The sequence below is a fragment of the Ovis canadensis genome, chromosome 10 (genome assembly GCF_042477335.2).
Source record: "Ovis canadensis isolate MfBH-ARS-UI-01 breed Bighorn chromosome 10, ARS-UI_OviCan_v2, whole genome shotgun sequence".
Lineage (NCBI taxonomy): Eukaryota > Metazoa > Chordata > Mammalia > Artiodactyla > Bovidae > Ovis > Ovis canadensis.
This window is the reverse complement of record NC_091254.1, coordinates 33267000-33286885: the sequence shown is the minus strand read 5'-3', so window position 1 is coordinate 33286885 and position 19886 is coordinate 33267000. Positions and strand designations below refer to the sequence as shown.

General features: G+C 46.4%; 1 protein-coding gene across 7 annotated transcripts in view; it reads left to right on the top strand.

Moving 5' to 3' along the window:
* The window catches only part of CAB39L (calcium binding protein 39 like), a 92982-nt gene extending 87186 nt beyond the window's left edge, over nt 1–5796 (top strand). For all 7 annotated transcript variants that reach the window (XM_069601407.1, XM_069601406.1, XM_069601405.1 and 4 more), the window contains one exon: nt 3502–5796. In XM_069601407.1, coding sequence (XP_069457508.1) covers nt 3502–3681 — 180 coding nt within the window. In that variant the 3' untranslated portion in view covers nt 3682–5796. The remainder of the gene's footprint in view (nt 1–3501) is intronic.
* Nucleotides 5797–19886: the final 14090 nt, after the last annotated feature.

Below are 19886 nucleotides of genomic sequence, written 5' to 3'. Positions count from 1 at the left end.
AAATAGAAATAACCTACTTCCATCCTGTGAGATCAGAATTTGGATTGTCTCATTATTGGACAGAGTACTTGCATGTGTATAAACTGGATGTACCCCGGACCCTGACTTTCTTCCTTCCACTGAAGTGCACACTGAATTACTTGCCAAAAATAATACTTTGTTATTTAGAAAAATAAAGTTATTTTTCACAGGTGTTTTTCAGTTCTTTATTAATAGTCTCTTTCCCCAAGTACCTTCCATAAGATATAGAAAATGTGGTCTAAAAATGTCTTCACCGGATTATTAATGGCCAGTTTTCATTAGCTTGCTTGAATCTTTCAAAGACTTGAATGAGATGCCATTTCATGTTTTCTCTGCTATTGACAAACAAGATTGTATGATGGGAAAGGACTGGCCAGAACTCAAGAGACCTGGGTGTTTATTGTGGCTCAGTTGCCATCAGGGACTTTGGGCAAATCCATTTGGATCTGTATCTTCACTTGCAAAATGTTAAATTAAAAAAGTTGAAGTTAGGGACTTGCCTGGTGGTCCAGTGGCTGAGACTTGCACGCTCCCAGTGCCCTGGGCCTGGGTTCGATCCGTGGTCAGGGAACTAGATCCCATATGCTCCAACTAAGAGTTCACATACCACAATTAAAGAGCTAAAGGTCCCATGTGCCACAACAAAAATCAAAGATACCACGTGCAGCAGCTAAGACCCAGCACAGCCAAATAAATAAATAAAATTTTAAAAATGTTTAAAAGGTACAGTTAGATTAAAATGAAAAAAATCTGGACAGGGTGGAAGGGAGGCTCAAGAGGGTGTGGATGGATGGATGTATTTATACACAGAGCTGATTCATCCTACTGTACAGCAGAAATAACAGAACATTGTAAAGCAGTTATACTCCAAGAAAAAATAAATAAACATGCAGTATTTTTTTTTTAAGTGTAATTCCAGGATACTAGGTTCAGGAGACCTTTGTCTCTATGATCCTGCCTCTTCCAAAGAGGCGCCCAATGTGAATTTAGGAATCCACTATGAGCTGGTATCTCTTTCCTTTCCCTGTTAGCCTCCTTAATAGCAAAGGACCCGACTGCCACTTTCTACTAAGCCATGTAGAGGATGGGGGTGGTCAGTGCCTTTCAGCTCACCACTCTCAGAGCTGCTGGAACTTGAGCATACGTGGTGCGTGAGTGAGACGTCGCTTCAGTCGTGTCCGACTCTTCGAGACCCCATGGACTGTAGTCCCAGGCTCCTCTGTCCGTGGGATTCTTCAGGCAAGAGTATAGGTGTGAGTTGCCATGCCCTCCTCCAGGGGATATTGTGGACCCAGGGATTGAGCCCCTGTCTCCTGCTTTCCTGCACTGGCAGATGGGTTCCTTACCACTAGCACCGCCCGGGAAGCCCAGTTTTGTCTCAATTATTACATTTAGCCATATGCACAGAAAAAATGGGCTTCCCAGGTAGCTCAGCAGTAGAGAATCTGCCTGTCAATACAGGGGACATGGGTTCAATCCCTGTGTTGGGGAGATACTCTGGAGAAATAAGTGGCAACCCACTCCAGTATTCTTGCTTGGAGAATCCCATGGACAGAAGAGCCTGGTGGGCTACAGTCCATGGAGTCGCAAAGAGTGGGACATGACTAAGCATCTGAGCACACAGCAAGCACTAGTCTCGCGGTTTTCATTTGTGTTTCCTAGTGACCTAATGATGTTGAACTTTTTTTTCACATGCATATTGATAATTTATATATTTTCTTTGGGGAAATGTCCACTCAAGTCCTTTGCCCCTTTTTAAAAAGCATTGTGTGTATTTTTGTTGTTGCATTAGAAGAATTATTTATATATTCTGGATAATAGACACTGGTCATAGGCACGATTTATAAATATTTTCTAACCTTCTTTATGTTGTCTTTTCACTCTCTTGATAGTATCCTTTGATGCACAAATGTTTTAAATTTTGATGAAGTTCGCTTTACCCATTTTTTTCTTTTCTTGATCATGCTTTTGATGTAGCTATGAAACCAGTTAAAGGTCATGAAGATGTACCCATATATTTTCCTCTAATATTTTTATTAGCTCTTATATTTAGGTCTTTGATCTGTTTTGAGTTAATTTTTGTTTATGGTGTGAAATAAGGATCCAACTTAATTTTTTTTTTTTGCGTGTGGATTTCCAGCTGTCCCATGTTGAGTGTTTGCTTTTTTTTAATTACTATGAAAAGGTATTGAAGTTTGTCAAATACTTTATCTGCATGTGTTAAAATGATCATATGGTTTTCTTTCAATGTAATCATGTGTCATATTGACTTCCTAGAGCTGGTTTAATGAAGTTCCATAGGCTAAGTGTCCTAAAACAACAGAAAGTCGTGTCTCTGCATTCTCCCAACTAAAAGTCCAAAATCGAGGTGTCGGCAAGCTTGTTTTCTTTTGGCGCTTTCAGGGAAAATCTGTGCCTCTCTCCTAGCTTCTGGTGGTTGCCAACAGTCCTTGGCACTCCTTGCCTTATAGATGCATAACCCCAGTCTCTGTTTCCATCTTTTTTGTTTTTCTTTTTAATTCAAGTTTATTCATTGTATCTGAAGTAAAGCTGATTTGGCAGCATTCCTGTCTGTCTCCATCTTCACATGGCATTTTCCTCTGCATATGTCCGTGTGTTTCTGTGTCCAAAATTTCCTCTTCCTCTAAGGATACTGGTATTAATAGTGGGATTCAGGCCCAGCCTAGCCCAGTATGAACTCATCTTAATTTGATTACATCTCTGCTTCCAAATAAAGTCGTATTCACAGGTACCGAGGGTTAGAGCTTGAACATTCATCTTTTGAGAGGATGCAGTTCAGTCCAGTACATGTGGTGTATTACATTGATTGATTTCATTATGTTGAGGATGCTTGTATTTCTGGGATAACTCCCAATTGGTCATAGTGTGTAATCCTTTTAATATTATTCTGGACTTCATTTGCTTGTCTTTTGTTGAGGATTTTTGTATCTTCATTCATAAAGGATATTGATCTGTAGTTTTCTTGTGGTAGTTTTGTCTGGCTTTGGTAACAGGGTGATGCTAACCTCATATAACGAGTTAGGAATTATTCCCTTCTCTTTTATTTTCTGGAACAATTTGAAGTAGATTTGTGTCGATGTTTCTTTTAAAATGTATAGAATTTACTGTGAAATCATCTGGTTCTGTCTGGACTTTTGTTGAGAGGTTTCTGGTTCCTGATTCAACTTCCTTAAAGAAATAAAAGATCACAAGAGAATACTACAAATAATTGTACATCAATAAATTAGGTAACCTAGATGAAATGGACAAAATCCAAGGAACATACAATCCACCAAAAAAGAAAGAGAAAATCTGATTCATGGACTCTCATTCCACCTACACCTTAATTTTCTTCTGAAAGGGAGTAAAATCTCAGGCTTTCTGTGTTCAATAACTCAAGTAACAGATGAGACGCGGGAGGGACCCGTGGTTTCCAGGTGTGCCCCCCTTGACCTGGGTGTGTGTTTCCCCATGTTTCAGGTGTTTGTGGCGAGTCCTCACAAAACACAGCCTATTGTGGAGATTCTTCTGAAAAACCAACCCAAACTCATCGAGTTTCTGAGCAACTTCCAAAAGGAAAGGACCGACGATGAGCAGTTCACCGATGAGAAGAACTACCTGATTAAACAGATCCGTGACTTGAAGAAGGCGGCCCCTTAAAGCCCCACCGAGATTCCTGCCACCGTCGCTGTCTCATTTATTCCGTTCGTGTGACAAGTGTCATTTCAGAAAGTAGCCATTCTTGGGAAGGCTGTGGAGGTGCCTGCTTTTCCTCAATCTGTCATTCAGGGTAGGTGGGATATAATCATTTTAATGAAAAAAATTAATTTAGAATAATATATTCATTGTAACCTGTGATTATTTATATGAAATCAGAGCCATCGTATTGGGGAATTGATGAAAGCAACTTTAACACTTTCTTAATGGAAGGCAGCAAGGCTGTGGGCTTGCAGATGAGCCCTCAGTCACCACGAGCCACCAAGTGCTGGGAACTCGAAGGGTGGATGTCACCCAGTCCTCAAGGAGGATTAAATTCTCAGAGGAGAATTGGGAGTTGGGGCAAGAGGCACAAAACTGTTTTGCCTATCTGCCCATTTGCCCACAAATTTCTTAAGGCACTAAGAAAATAAGATCCAGTATTTTCAGCCATTCCATATTCTATTCCCTGCCCACATCTATTAACCATAATCATTCATTCGTAGCTTCCTAGGAAACGGCTACCCTCCTTTCTGCTTATGACCCCACATTCCATCTCAATGAATCTCCTCTGCACACCTGACTCATGGTACACACACGCACACATACACCCTACTCTGACCAGATTAGTATGGAACCAACTAGGTATAAACAGGATGGTCTAACAAGGATCACAGGCATGGAGGACCCACTGGGGTAGGATCTGCTCACTTGAACACTTGTAACCAATGGTTAAGAACCACAACTCTAGCAGAAGTAATTGCTGTTTCACAGACTTCTATAGGGTTAGTGAATATTTGGGATATTTCATTCATACTTCTTAATTTGGGAAAGAAGTTTTGTGGTGAAAGTGTTTTTCAGAGTAAGAATCATTGCATCGAGATGCCTAGTGTGTGTAAAACCACAGGTCCAGAGGTCACACAGGGCTTTAGACCACTTATACATAAGGGAACACTGCAGTTGGGAGGGCAAATGATTACATGCATGAAACGTCCTCAAAGGACTAAAGCAAATTTCACTCTAATTTCTGATCTGTCATGGTAATTTCACATCAGATTCTTCACTGAAAAGGTTTCTGTGAAAATGTTGGTCTCAAGTACTCTCTTGCATACTAGGATGATTTAGGAATTAATTTGTGTGTTTTAAAATAAAGGTCACGGTTTGTTTTCAGACATCAAGTGTACAAAATGGAATTTTAAAGCTATATTTACAAGACATTAAAAGTACAATTGTTAGTCTGTACTTTTTTTTTAATGATTCTTGTTTCCAGATCACGAATTAGTGCCTTCCATAGGAATCTTCACTTTTTACAATATAGGGTACTATGTTCTTGAACCAGATATTTCTCCAGCCAGAGAGGGGAAGATCCCTCTCCAGGATCCACACTCTTGTAGATTTAGCATCTGAAGCATTACCTGGCGTGGTTTCATCCTTCTTGGCTGCGTTTATCCTCGCCCCCAGCCCCAGCGTTGAATTCTGAGGCAGATGCTATTGGATCTGCTGGAGATTCTTGTAGCAGCACTGACCAGTGCTGGACCATCTGATGGCCTTCAATCTTGCATTGCTGAGGTCAGATTATTTTTATAACATTCCCTGACAGTCCAGAGTCTCTTCGAATCTGACTTTTCTGGTTTTGTTTGTTTAAAAGAGATGAGTATAAATATTAAAAAAAAAAAAAAAGGAAGAAAGAAAGAAGGCACAGCAATGACTATTGGAAATTTATTTCTTTGCTTAAATACTGTCCCACACGTCATGGGACACGTACTTTCAAGTGGAAAGCAAAGCCTTGTTAGAGTTCTTTTTTTGATAAGTAAAACATATTTTATTTCCCCTGAGCTTGAATTAGCTCATTCCTAGCAAACCCCCGTAATAAATGAAGTAGCTGGGGTTTTGCTGTGATACAAATTTGTAAATTGTTAACGTGAGAAAGAGGGAGCCAAAAGCTCACAGTTAAAGTATGTTTGCATAAAAGTCACTGTAAATATTGTGAGATTTGAGTTTCAAAAAGGTCATATTTAATAAGCCATTTCAAAAGCACACATTTAAATAAAGACTGACTAAATGAAAAGGTGCCACATACTCCTTGGTTGGTTTCGTTTCTCTCTGCGTGTCCCGCCCCTGTGTTCTTGTCACCGCTCCAAACAGGGAAAGCACCGGCTGCCCGGAGGCCCCACGTCCCCCCGCCCTGTGAGGCTCACTGCCCTTGACCAAGGGCTGCCTGTCAGGCAGTAGACATTTCACGGGTGCTTCACTACAGCCAGAGTCATTCCCATTTTATATTTGAGGAAACCAAGGCGCTAAGGAGTTTACCCCAGACAACATGGACCAGAGCTGGGGAACAAAGCCACGGTGGCCAGAGGCCAAACTCCTACTCTTATGCTTTTTTTCATCCCCAGGGCTGTGAAGGAGGGGCGGGCCTGGGGGTCTGGACTCACGCTGTGCCCTCCCCCACTGCCGCCTGGCAGGCTCCCAGGGGTGAGGGCTCCAGAATGAAGCCAGGATGGATAGAGTTCATATTGTTTTTGGACGGGGCTCTGGCTCAAGCCAGGCGTTTGCCCAAATTTTAGGATTATTACCGTGGGAGGAAAGGCCAAGAGGCACGCGGTCTTTGAGCAACCGTTCTGCCAGCCAGCCTCTGTGGCTGCCCGTCTTTGGGAGGCTCTGGGGAGCAGTACCTCCTGGAGGGGGGTGGGCAGCGAGCTTCCCAATGCCTCTGTCAGCAACCGCACTTGCTGGTCCATGTGACACTCAGCTGCTCTGAGCCACGGTGCGATCTGGAAACGACATACGACCTGAAAGTGACTGGAATCATGTGAAGGAAAATGAAATTCAAAAATCACTAGGATTTTTAAAATATGAAATGATGGCTGTTTTAAAGTAACTCGACGGGTCTTTCTAGTCTTAGAGGCACTTGAGATTTATATCTTTTACTTTTTTTCTGTGTTATCCAAAAGAATATTGCATGTATGGGTGAATCACCACCATCTTTTCATGCCTGTTCTTTCAGGAAGGTTTGGGCTATTTTAATGAGGGCCCATAATTAGATAAAGCCCGAAACAGAAAGAGACCTGGAAAAGCTAGACTTAGTCTTCCTAAGAAGATTGAAAAGACAGAAGATGGCTGTGAACACAGGTGTGATTTTGTATTTTGGGTGGTTTTTTTTTTTACATAATTTATTTTTGGCTGTGCTGGGTCCTTGTCGCTGCAAGCAGGCTTTCTCTGGTTGCTGCAGGCGGGGGCTACTCTAGTTTCAGTGTGCGGGCTTCCCACTGCGGCGGCTCATGTGGACCAAAGGCTCAACAGCTGGGGCACTCAGGCTTAGTTGGTCTGTGGCACGTGGGATCTTCCCAGACCAGGGATCAACTGCATTGGCAGGCTGATTCTTTCCCACCCTGAGCCACTAGGGAAGCCCGTGATTTTATTTCTGACGTACAGAAAGTGCTGGTATGGGGCTTCCTCGGCGGTCCAGTGGTTAAGGCTGTGCTTCCAGTTCCAGGGGCGTGGGTTTGACCCCTGGTTGGGGAACTAAGATCCCATATGCCATTTGGGGTGGCCAAAAAATTAAAAAATAAAAATACTAAAAAAGTTATTTTAAAAAGAAAGTGTTAGTACATGACTACCTAATGAAAGCAAAGTACAGCAAAATGAGCAGCCTAGCTGACGCTAAGCCTCTTCAGACACACCTTTGTATCAGTCCCAGAGGTGATGGAGGAAAGCACTGACTCACAGAAAGGGTGAGTAACTTCACCCGATCAAACAGCTGGCAGCAGAGCCAGGATTGAGGGCCAGGTCTGACCCCAGAGTCCAGGCTGCACGCCTGGGCCGTCTCCCTCCAAGCCTGCTCTTTAGCTCCACCCCCAGGACAGACGCATCCTTCATCATGGCCCCCAAGGAAAAGAGGAAATCCTGCTGAAGGAGAACTCAGCAGGAAGATTTCAAAAGCTAGCTTCACTTCAGGGGGTAGCTTTGCTCCACGTGGTTGTCTGATCTTGGAAGAAGGCATTAGATCTACACGTGGGACAAGAGATTCCATCCTGAACTTCTGGATCCTTTGGAGCAATCTCTTGCCTCTGAAAAAAGAAAGTGAAAGTGTCAGTTGCTCAGTCCTGTCTGACTCTTTGCGACCCCATGGACTGTAGCCCACCAGGCTCCTCTGTCCATGAGATTCTCCAGGCAAGAATACTGGCATGGGTTGCCATGCCCTCCTCCAGGGGATCTTCCGACCCAGGGACCAAAACCCGTGTCTCCTGTGTCTCCTGCATTGGGAGGTGGGTTCTTTACCACTGGCGCCACCTGGGAAGCCTATGGTCGACTGCAGGATGGTGCAATTCACTGTAGAGCTGCCTTGGCTGAGCCCAGATTTGGAGCAGCTGAAGGAGAGGGTCCCCGGGGCCGGGGGGGGGGGGGGGGGGGGGCGGGGCTGGACCCCGACAACAGGCCCAGCCAGGAGGCCTGACCTGCCATGCCTCCACCTGCCCAGTGAAAGGGTGGCTGCCACCTCACTTCCATTTGCAAGGCTGCCAACTTTCTTTTGAGCCCAACCAAGCAGGAGAGGAGACCCTGGAAGCCTGTTGCAGCTCAGTTAAATGGACATGTTCAAAACTCCCCGTGTAGGTGCTGTACCGGGGGCTGTGTTCTCACATCCTCTTAGCATCTTACCCCCTTGAAGACCTCTGGCTGGTTTTCCCTCTTAAATGACACCAAAGTGTTGTGTGGAGTTGCTGGAACTACACAGACAGTGGGGACAACCATACCTGGACTTCATCCCAGCTCCACGACAAGGATTCGATCTTGAGAATCACTCACCTTCATTTTCCTAACCCGTAACATGACGGGGAAAGAGAAGCTGCTTCACGGAGAATCAATGAGATAAAATCTGTGATGTGCCAACCCAGGGTCACTCCCATGTTGACTCCCAGCTACCCCTTGGGGTTCACGGCCAGTGGGGGAGGGAATCACACTCCAGTGTGGAGTCCAGGTGGAAGGGGCCACAGGCATGAAACACATGTGCAGAGATGACAGGTGTGTGCCCTGAGTACTGAGCGTGAGGACACGGGGAGGGATCTCGGAGGGGAGCCTTCAGTGGCACCTCAAGGGTTTAGGGCCATCATGGAGGCAGCTGGCTTTTCAGTAGGAAGTGACCTGCATCCTGCCTGTCAGAGCAGTGTCAGTCTGGGGGGCAGTGGCCTGGCCTGGGGAGTGCTGAGCAAGGGGGTGCAAGACAAGGAGGAGGCTCTAAGAGCAACTGTGGCCGATCTGAGCCTTCTCTAGGTTGACCCGATTCCAGGTGCTTCACAGACACTAAACTCAAACCTTAGAACCTCCTGTGAGGAAGAGCTCTTACGATCCTGACTTTACAAATGCAGGAACTGAGGCTCAGAGAGCGTGGGTCACTGGCCAGGGATTGTCCGGTAAGCACATGGTGGGGCAAGATTCAAACCCAGGGGCCAGAGGCAGGAGCCTTGGAATCTGTGAAATAACTTAGGACTTGACATTGACTGGGCTTAGTTCCAAATCCCTTCTCAAAGATCAGGGCATTAAGAGCACGAGAAACTTGGCTAAAAGGATTCCTAGGAGATGGCCCCTCAGGGGACAAGTAAGAGACTGCTGTTTGAAGTGACAGTGAAGAGGAGGTTCAACTTGCTAGTACAACTTCTTGGACCGTCAACCCTCCTCCAGGAGCTTCTTTCCAGAAAAATATCTCCTCTAAAAAGTCACAATCACCTGGCACAATGTGCCCTGTGCATAGAGATGCCATGTGAAGGACCCCACGATGCCCAGGTCAACTGGAAAACTGCAGCTTTTATGGAAGATGACAAATGACCATCTAGCATCATACGCCTTCAGGCTGGTTTGTTTGGGCTTTGGGACATGCCCACATGACACAGTACACTTGGATAAACATAAAAAATTCTCCCCATGAACCAGAGATGCCGGTGTTCGATGTCAAGAAGACAACACGGTCAGATGACTTGCAGCTTCTCTTTATTCCTGCTTCTCATCCAGTCAATTCAGTTCAGTCACTCAGTCGTGTCCGACTCTTTGCGACCCCATGGACTGCAGCACGCCAGGCCTCCCTGTCCATCACCAGCTCCCGAAGCTTGCTCAAGCTCATGTCCATTGAGTCCATGATGCCATCCAACTAACTCATCTGCTTCTCATCCAAGGACCTGCTGTATCTAAACAGCACTTACCTGGCTTCAGTGCCAACCACCCCCCCCCCCCCCCCCCCGCCACACACACACCAGTTCACTGGTTTCTATAAAAATAAAAGGAGATATGGTCTCACTGATCATCTGCTGAGAATCACATCAAGTTACGTCAGCTCTGATTTGATGACTTGACTCAGCAAAACTTAACAAAGGCCATAAAGCATTCAGAGTCAGCAAGTGCCTCTGTCTGAACAACGGCAGACCATTTCATACCAAAGGAATGTATCTACCAGGCCTTCTCAGGCCCATTAGACAATATAAATGATGGGAAAGGGGAGAATTCCAGTCATTAGCCCCCCATTAAACATGGTTCTGCGGCTAATATTACAGAAAAGCTGCCAGCACTTGAGTCCAATTATCCATTTGCTTCTATTACTGTTTCCCTGATAGCTCAGCTGGTGAAGAATCTGCCTCCTAATGCAGGAGACCCTGGTTCGATTCCTGGGTCAGGAAGATCCACTGGCGAAGAGATAGGCTACCCACTCCAGTATTCTTGGGCTTTCCTTGTGGCTCAGCTGATAAAGAAACTGCCCACGATGCAATAGACCTGGGTTCGATCCCTGGGTTGGGAAGATCTCCTGGAGAAGGGAAAGGCTACCCACTCCAGTATTCTGGCCTGGAGAATTCCATGGACTGGAGAATCCAAGTGCATGGGGTCGCAAAGAGCTGGACACAACTGAGTGACTTTCACTTTCTTTCACTCTGTTACTGTAATGGGGCAGCAGGAGGGATCCCTCGGCCCTTCCTTGGGTTTCCCTGGGGGTGGTGTTTGCCCTAGGAACCCTGAAGGCAAGGCGCAGTCATAAACTTTCAGGAACTGTATCGTTTTAAGAGATTTTTTTGATGTGGGGCATTTATTGAGTTTGTTACAAGATTGCTTCTGTTTTGTGTTTTGGTTTTTGGGCTCCCAGGCATGTAGGATATTAGCTTGGCGACCAGGGTCAAATCTACACTCCTGCACTGGAAGGCAAAATGTTAACCACTGAATTGCCAGGGAAGCCCCATGAACTGTAACTTTTAAATGCTCTCGGCTGGGATAGAGACCCTTTGGTGACTAGTAAAGCCACCACATCTTAGTTTGTCCTGCTTACCTGTTGCCTTTCCTTATCATAAACACACACACATGCACACACATGTAAAAAAGGGGGGTTCCAGAGCAGGTCAGGCTTGTCTTTAGAAAGCCATCATCACTAGAAATACAGGCCACTGCTTAAAAGAGACCCTCATATTAAAAAAAAAAATAGAAGTTTCTTCATTTTTGATGACTACAGAAGTCATTAAAACAAGTCAGGGCTCAGAGTCTAAGAAAGATATTACTATTTGCAGCCTGGTTTAGTGCAGTGGTTCTCATTTCTAATACAGTAAATATTTTTATTTCTTATATAGTAAACATTGATAGGTGGCTCAGACACTAAAAGAAACAGCCTGCAATGCAGGAGACCTGGGTTCGATTCCTGGGTTGGGAAGATCCCCTGGAGGAGGGCATGGCAACCCACTCCGGTATTCCTGCCTGGAGACTCCCATGGACAGAGGGGCCTGATGTGCTGCAGTCCATGGGGTCGCAAAGAGTTGGGCACAACCAAGCAACTGAGCAGCAAACATTAATAGATTTAACCCAAATAAATGAATCATTTGGGTCTTTAATAATTTTAGAATGGTTTTATTTATCTATTGGCTGCGTTCTGGGTCTTTGTTCCTGCACGGGCTGTTCTCTAGTTTCCCAGAGTGGGGGCTATTCCCTGGTTGCTGTGCTCAGGCTTCTCATCGCGGTGGCTTCCGTTGTTGCAGAGCACGGGCTCAAGAGTTGAGGTGCACGGACTTAGTTGCTCAGTGGCATGTGGGATCTTCCTGGATCAGGGACCAAACCTATGTCTCCTGCACTGGCAGGACTCTTTACCACTGAGTCACCAGGGAAGCCCGGGTCTTTAATAATTTTTGAGAGTGTAAAGAGGTCTTGAGACCAAAAATTTGACAACCTTTGGTTTGGCTGAAGAACGGTACATTTTGGAGTAAAACGATTTTTAAGTTTGTTTTATCTCCCACTAGCTAGGAAACCTTAGCTGAGAAATTTAACCTCTGTGGCCTTCCATTTTCTATGGGTCGAACTAATTGCCCTTGTAATTATCTGCTCAAGCATGTTTCCCTGATTATGTCTGTAAGGTTCCTTCCATAACCCTAGCACAGCACATTGCATGATACAGGACAGGGCCTCAGTAAATAACTATGAACTGATCAGTTGATCGGTGGGACAGATATGAGGATTACATGGGGCAATATGTGCAAAGTGCTGCGGAGGTACCTGCCTGCAGGCACGCTAAGTCATGTCTGACTCTGTGACCCCATGGACCATAGTCCACGAGGTTCCTCTGTCCATGGGATTCTCCAGGCAAGATTACTGGAGTGGGTTGCCATTTCCTCCTCCAGGGGATCTTCCCCAGCCAGGGATCGAACCCAGGTCTCCTGCATTGCGGGCAGATTCTTTACTGTCTGAACCACCAGGGAAGCCCCAAGGTACCCAGCACGAAGCAAGTGTCACAGATACTCAGTAAATGTCAGATCTCTTTCCTCACCACAAGGCTGTTCTCCGTTAATGCGCAGTTCACCTAAATAAAGTGAATATATAAAGCACTGGGTCTCAAAGTGTGGTTCCTAAACTAGCAACAGCAGTAGCACCTGAGAAATTGTCAGAGATACAAATTATTTGACTCTCAACACTAGACTCATCCAGTCAGAAACCCTGGAGGTGGGGCCCATGGATCTACATGAAATATTGTTGGAAAGTATTCTAAGGGAGGAAGGTGGTTAGGCGGCTGAGAGGTGGAATCCCCCTGCAGCAAGCCCTGGGACCGCACAGAGCCTCGCCTGTCCCATCTCGTAAGAGTTGGGGGCCAAAGTTCTCCTAGACTAAGCGGCTGCCAGCAGCTCTTCCTAAAGACGAAGGCGAGGCAGTTGGGGCGGGAGAGTCAGAAAAAGTGAAGTGAAGTGAAGTGAAGTGAAGTGAAAGTTGCTCAGTCGTGTCCGACTCTTTGCGATCCCATGGACTTATACAGTCCATGGATTATCCAGGCCAGAAGTGTCTGGTAACCAACTCCGCCGCTTCGCGGAGAGGTTCCACCAACCCCATCCCTGAACCTAGCGGTCGGAAACCGCCGGTGCTCTGGCGCCCTCTAGCGACCCATCGCTGTGGGGTCAACTCTCCGCCCTCCCTCCTGCCTCGGTTCTCAGCCCGGGGCCCGCTAGGGGCTTTGAGCACCTGCCAGGCTGATGCTATTCCTCCTCTCCCTCTAAGTGCAAACAAGCGTCCTGAGGAGGTTTAGGATCTCTTGGAAAAGGAAGCTCTTTTAGTCAATACGCTTTAACCCTGAGAAGGTGGGTTTAAAGGCTCTATTGAAGGCTCTAGAATGAGCCTGCAATACTGTGTTTTCCTCCCGGTGTTTGCAAGAAGAAACAGCCCAGAGTGCAGTGTGCTTGCTGGCCCCTCGCTGACAGCAGCCTCTGGACATCAGGGGCCCAGGAAAGGCCCCGTCCCCCCTCTCACGGCAGCGCCCTGGCTTCTAACTCCCAGCCACGAGGCCTGGGCCTCTCCGAGGGACCCTGACGCGTGGGATCACCATGGCGCGTGGGATCACCATGGCGCGTGGGATCACCATGGCGCGTGGGAAGGTGGAGAGAGTGAGGGCTGGGCACCTGGCCTGCATCAGCTGTGTGACCTGGAATCATTTCCTGACCACTCGGTGCCTGGCTTTCCAAGCAGGACACAGAGGAGGCCCTGAACCAGAGAGAAGAGTCAGTCTCCCCAAAGAACCTCCTTTCCCACGGGCCCCAAGCCAAGCACAGGTGCCACACGTCATGAGCTGATGTGCGACAAGCCAGGGAACGCAGTCCAGCGCCCCGGCCCCCGGCCCTGCCTGAGGGACCCTCCTTTCCCTCTTCGGTGACAGCAACTCAGAGCCGGTCCCAGCGTCCCGGGATGTCTGAACTCCTCTGGTGTGGCCTGCTCCACACAGCTCGGTTTCCAGGTCATTCCGACAGGGAACAAGGGCACCTGCCCGGTGTTTTAGCTGCAAGGCCCCGCTTTACAAACTGCTCTGTGACTTTTGAGGTTGGGAGATGTGAACATAGAAGCCTGAGACCAGCGATCTTATACATTGATGATGCAAGTAGAAACTGGGGTAACCTCTTTGAGGGTACTTGATAATATTCAAATTTTAACTTCTGGATATTATTCCACAGATATCCCTGTGAAATTATTTTGACGCACAAGATATTTGTGCAGATGGCGAAGGTACAGGACTGGAAATGACTCACATTTCCATCAACAGAGACTGATTCAGTAAATTATGACAGGGCCATAAATTCAAATACACAGTTGTATTACATATGTGTATGTGTAAAATATAAACACATGTATATATTTTAGTTTTGCACCATGTGAATGTACTACAGATTCTAGATATTAGTTTTCAAAGTACAAAGCATCACATCTACCCTTTTAGAATGGAAATTCTAAAACTGAGGAAAAAGAGATAAATTATCTGCTAGTCTTAAATAGGATATGTGCACAGAACTCAAAAAACTGTGTGTGTGTGTGTGTGAGTGTGTTTGTGTGCGTGTGTGTGTGAACTTGCCTACATAGAACTGTGCTCTTAAGAACACTTCCTGGTACTTTCCTGTGAAATGAAAACTGTTATCTTGCTGATTGAGCTAATGGGGGTCATGGGATTTAAGATGACTGATTTAATCAAAAGGGTCACTTTGATTTAAGGGGGCTGATTGATCGAACGAATTTTGTGAAGAAAAATTGCTCATGCGCAGTTTTAGCTTTCTCTTTCAAATGTCACAGCTGAATCAACCAAGTCCACAGAGAAATTGCATGTATTTACATTTCAAAGGATCTACAGGGGAATCTTTTATTCTATCTTCAATGAAAGATCCATTCAAAAAGAACAAACTTTCTAAAGTGTTAATTTTACAGTCCTGGCTCAAAACATCAAAAATACATTATAACTTTGTATTTTTAGCTGTGTGTTTATTTGGCTCTATTGGGTTGCGGCACAGGGCCTCGTCACTGGATAATGGGGGAATCTCTCATAGCTGCCCAGAACTCTCTAGTTGCGGCACCCAGGCTCAGTAGTCCCCTGGCATGAAAGATCTTAAATCCCCGACCAGAGCGCAAACCTTCATCTCTTGCATTGCAAGGCGGATTCTTAACCACTGGACCACCAGGGACGTCCCTAACTTTATATTTCTTACAACTTGGAAAACTAGAGCTCTTTCTCCTTGGAAATACATGGAGAAAAATAACAATATTTCAGGCTCATGCTTGAAACCACCTTCGCAGGGTCAAGGTGTATTGACCAAAAAAGCTTCCTTCTCCAAGAGATCCTAAACGTCTGTAGGGCACTTCACGGCGCTTAGAGAGAGCGGAGGAGCGCAATCAGGCTGGCAGACGCCCAAGTGCTGGGGATGGAAGGCAGGAGGAAGGGCCGAGCGTCGGCTTTAGAGAGGACGGCCTCTAGAGGGCGCCGGGCACCAGCGGAGCCCACCTGCGGCTCCCCAGCCAGACCTCCAGGCTGCGAGACGCGGCTGGTGGAAGCCCAAGGATGAGCCCAGAGAGCAGAGGTTGGTTCCCGGGCGCCTCTGTCTCTCCGGCCCAAACTGGCTGGCCCCACAGAGGCCCCTTCGGCATCCGATGGGTCACTTCCCCTCTGATCGGGTGGCTCAGGGGCTAGACAGGCTGACGGGCTGTTTCTAAAGAGGCAGGACTCTGGACCCAGAACTACCTGGCTTGACTCTGGGACTTGCAGCTTGCCTGCGTGGGTGTTGGCATTTGGAAAAGGAGGGATGGGGGAGCGGCGGTCCTGAACCAGCAGCCTGTAAAGGCGGCGGTATTTTGGTGGGTGGGCTGTGCTCATCCCTGCGCCCTTTCTCTCGAGAGATCCCCCTCCCCCCCGCCCCGCAGACTTCTTTCTTTTCCATCTGAGCCTCTCTCCTGTCCCCACACCCCTTCTTCCCGCAGCAGAAGGGTCTCACGTATCCATCTGTTGCCCAGTCACTGATCCTAGACCTGGCGTCAAAAGCTATGTGAGGTGCTGGGATCAAGGAAGAGTTCCCAACTTCTGCAGTTGCAGGCTTAAGGGGCAGACGGAGCGGTGGAGCTGGGCCACGCGACTAAAAGCCGCCCACTTGCCCTCCGTCCCGGACACCTGGCGTTTAGCGCCCGGGGCGGGGCGGGGCCTGACAATAGAGCCTGCAAGCGACTGGGGGCCGAGCGCCCCGCCGCCCGGAGTGGAGCGGGGGGTCACTGCGGAGCCCGAACTCCTCGCGCCGCGACTCTGCCATCCGCCCTCGCTGAAGCCCAGACCGCACCTGGGGCCGCCCGCCAGGTGCGCTGGCCCGGACCCTGCACCGCGTGGGTCGGGGTGGGGGTGGGCGGCGCGAGGCCGACTTTTGAGGCGCAGGGGGTTCGCTCCGAGCTGCGGCTGCTCCTTCGGAAGAGCGGCCCCGCAGCACCTTCCGTTCAGTTCAGTTCAGCTCAGTCGTGTCCGATTCCTTGTGACCCAGTGGACCGCAGCACGCCAAGCCTCCCTGTCCATCACCAACTCCCGAAGTTTACTCAAACTCGTGTCCATTGAATCGGTGATGCCATCCCACCAACTCATCCTCTGTCGTCCCCTTCTTCTCCAGCACCTTAGCCCAGGGGAATTTGGGTCTCTCTTTTCGCCCCTTTGCCCTCTGCCCGGCTGGCTCGGCCCCGCGTGGAATCGGGGAGGGGGCGGGACAGAGTCCGGGCTGGAGTCGCAGAGCCCCCTCCTCCTGTGGGCCGGAAGTGTATGCGGGTGGGTGTGGGGGTCCTGGGTCTGCACCCCCGGGGGCGGGATTCAGCCTCCTAACCTGCCCTCACCTTAGACTGGAATTTGCGGTAATACTTAATTGCTTCTCGAGTTCTAGGGCTTAAAATTGATCCATAGATTCGCAAGTCCCTTAATTTAGCCAAGTGCCTCTGCGCTCTTTCCGCTGTTAGATCAAGTACCAGCGGGGAGGGGACAGCAGATGCGACTGGAGGGGCCCCTGAAGCCCTGGGCTCAGCAGACTAAACAGGTCAGAGCCGCGCGGTCATAGACGGCCTTCGGGTGGTCGAGGATGATAGTTAGCTGTAAATGGAATTATTTTATTTCTTTCTAATATTTGGTCACTATTGTATTCTGATGCTGGCAAGATTGAGGGCAGGAGGAGAAAGGGGCGACAGAGGATGAGATGGTTGGATGGCATCATCCACTCAATGGACCTGAGTTTGAGCAAACTCCAAGAGATGGTGAAGGACAAGGAAGCCTGGCGCGCTGCAGTCCATGGGGTCGCAGAGAGTCAGACACCACTTACCGACAGAATGATAAAACAACAGATTGTATTAATGTAATGCAGCTGACTTTTGTATGTTGATTCTGTATCCTACAACCTTATTGTACTTACTACTACTATTAATAACATTTGGGGCGGGGGAGCCATATATAAGGTCACGTTTTCTGAAGACAGAAGAAGCTTTATTTTTTCCTCTCCATTTTGGATGCCTTTCTAGTTCTTATTTTTCTGTCAAATTCCTCTGCTTAGGACTTCAGTACTGTCTGTAATAAGAGTCGTGAGTGTGGATAGCCTTATCTTGTTCCTGATTTTACAGGAAAAGCTCTGAATTTTTCACTTGGGACAGAACCCGGGTCTCTGGCATCTCCTGTATTTGGCAGGCAGATCCTTTACCACCACACCACCTGGGAAGCCCATAAATCTGTTAGGGTTACTTTTCTAAGGCTTCCCTGGTGGTTCAGTTGGTTAGGAGCCTGCCTGCAAGATGGGAGACCCGGGTTCGATCCCTGGTTGGGGAAGATCCGCGGGAGAAGGAAACGGCTAACCCACTCCAGTACTCTTGCCTGGAGAATCCCATGGACAGAGAGGTCACAAAGAGTTGGACATGACTGAGTGACTAACGCTTTTTACTTTTAGAAAGTGTTATGCAGGTCAGTGTTTTTCATTAATTTTCTGCCTGGAGATCTATCCCTGTTTACAGATGGGATATTGAAGTACCTTGCTATTCATTACTGCTCCTTTGTATGTAGTTTTGTTCATATTTGCTTTAAGTATCTATATGTTCCAGTGCTGGGTGCACATATATTTATACTTGTAATAGACTCTTGATAATTTGACCCCTTTATCACTGTAGGGTAACATTCTTTGTCTCTTGAGACTGATTTGGATGGAAAACATGTACTAATTACAGTTACTCCTGCTGTCTTTTGGGCTGCTATTTGCATGGAATGTATTTTCACATCCTCTCACTTTAATCTATATATGTCCTTATGTTGAATTAAGTCTCTTGTAAACAGCATATTGCACGTTCTTTTTAAAATTATTGTTTTATTTTGGACATGCCGCTTGGCCTGCAGGATCCTTGTTCCCCAACCAGGGATTGTACCCAGGTTCCCAGCAGTGAAAGTACAGGAACTTAACCTCTAGATCTCCAGGGAATTCCCTGTAGGTTCCTTTCTTAAATTAGTTATCACTTTGTGTCATTTAATTGGAGAATTTCATCCATTAATGTTTAAGTTGTTGATAAGGATTTTCATTGTTTTCTGTTTGTTATTGTTGTTGTTCTGAAGGAGGAAACAGAACAGGCTCTATCTTGAATGCAGGACTCCATCTTGGACTTTGAGCTCTACGTATAGTATCCATGGAAACAGCATACCAACTGGAAAACCAGGCCCCCAGAAGGAAGTACCCATTGCCTAAAAGAATACCCTAATTATCTGTGTAACCAAATAGAATCATACATTCTATTATGCTTATTGGGGTATGACCACAGGCCTATTGATAATTGTCCTCCGTTAACTACCTAGGCTTAAGGCATATGAATCATGGGTTAACTTTGATTTTATCTTTCTTTTTCCTTTGTTCAGACTAGTTTCGGGGAATTTGGGGTATGTAAGGTTTTCACAAAAACTGGCCAGGGTCCTTGGCTAAGAGGAGACTCTGCCTTGGGCCAGCGGGTGTAATAAACTGCACTCCACTATCTGCATTGTCCTTCTGAGTGAGTTTGTTTCTTGGAAATTGTGGCTACAACAGTTCCTTTAGGTTTTTTTTTTTTTTTTGATATGGTATGAATTAATTATTTGTCTTTTGTGTAACTATAGTAATTTTTCCTTTGTAGTTTCCATGAAATGTATATAAAGTATCTTGTATGTAAAATGTGTTTAAGTTAATAACTAACCTTTAATTTCATAAAATATTTCATGTAAACCATAAATTATCCTCAGAAAAATACTTGTATATATGTTTGTATATATATATACACACACACAGACATACACAAATATCCATTACACATTTGGATATTGGTATATTTTTCTTTACAGGTAAGATTTCTTATTATATTTAAGGAAGTCGTTTTTTCCTTTTCTTCAGTTATTTTTTCCTGTACTATCTATATGAGGAGTTCACGATAATTTTATTCATATGAGCACTTTCCACATGTGGTATTAGATTTATTTTTATTTTCTTTTATACTTTTAAACTCACAGCCTCCCTTTTAATAGACCTTTTAACTAATGTGTCTATGTGAACTGTGGACTACATACTTATGCTATGCTGCTGCTGCTGCTAAGTCGCTTCAGTCGTGTCCAACTCTGTGCGACCCCATAGATGGCAGCCCACCAGGCTCCTCTGTCCCTGGGATTCCTCTTAGGCTATAGTCTTTAAAAATATTTTGTCTTGGGACTTCCCTGGTGGTCCAGTGGTTAAGAATTCACCTTCCGTTGCAAGGGGTGCGAGTTCAATCCCTGGTCAGGGAGCTAACATCCCACATACCTTGCGGCCAAAAAAACAAAAGCAATATTGTAATAAATTCAATAAGGACTTAAAATAAATGTATTTTGTCTTATTTTCTGTAATGAATTTCCACTGGTTATTCGG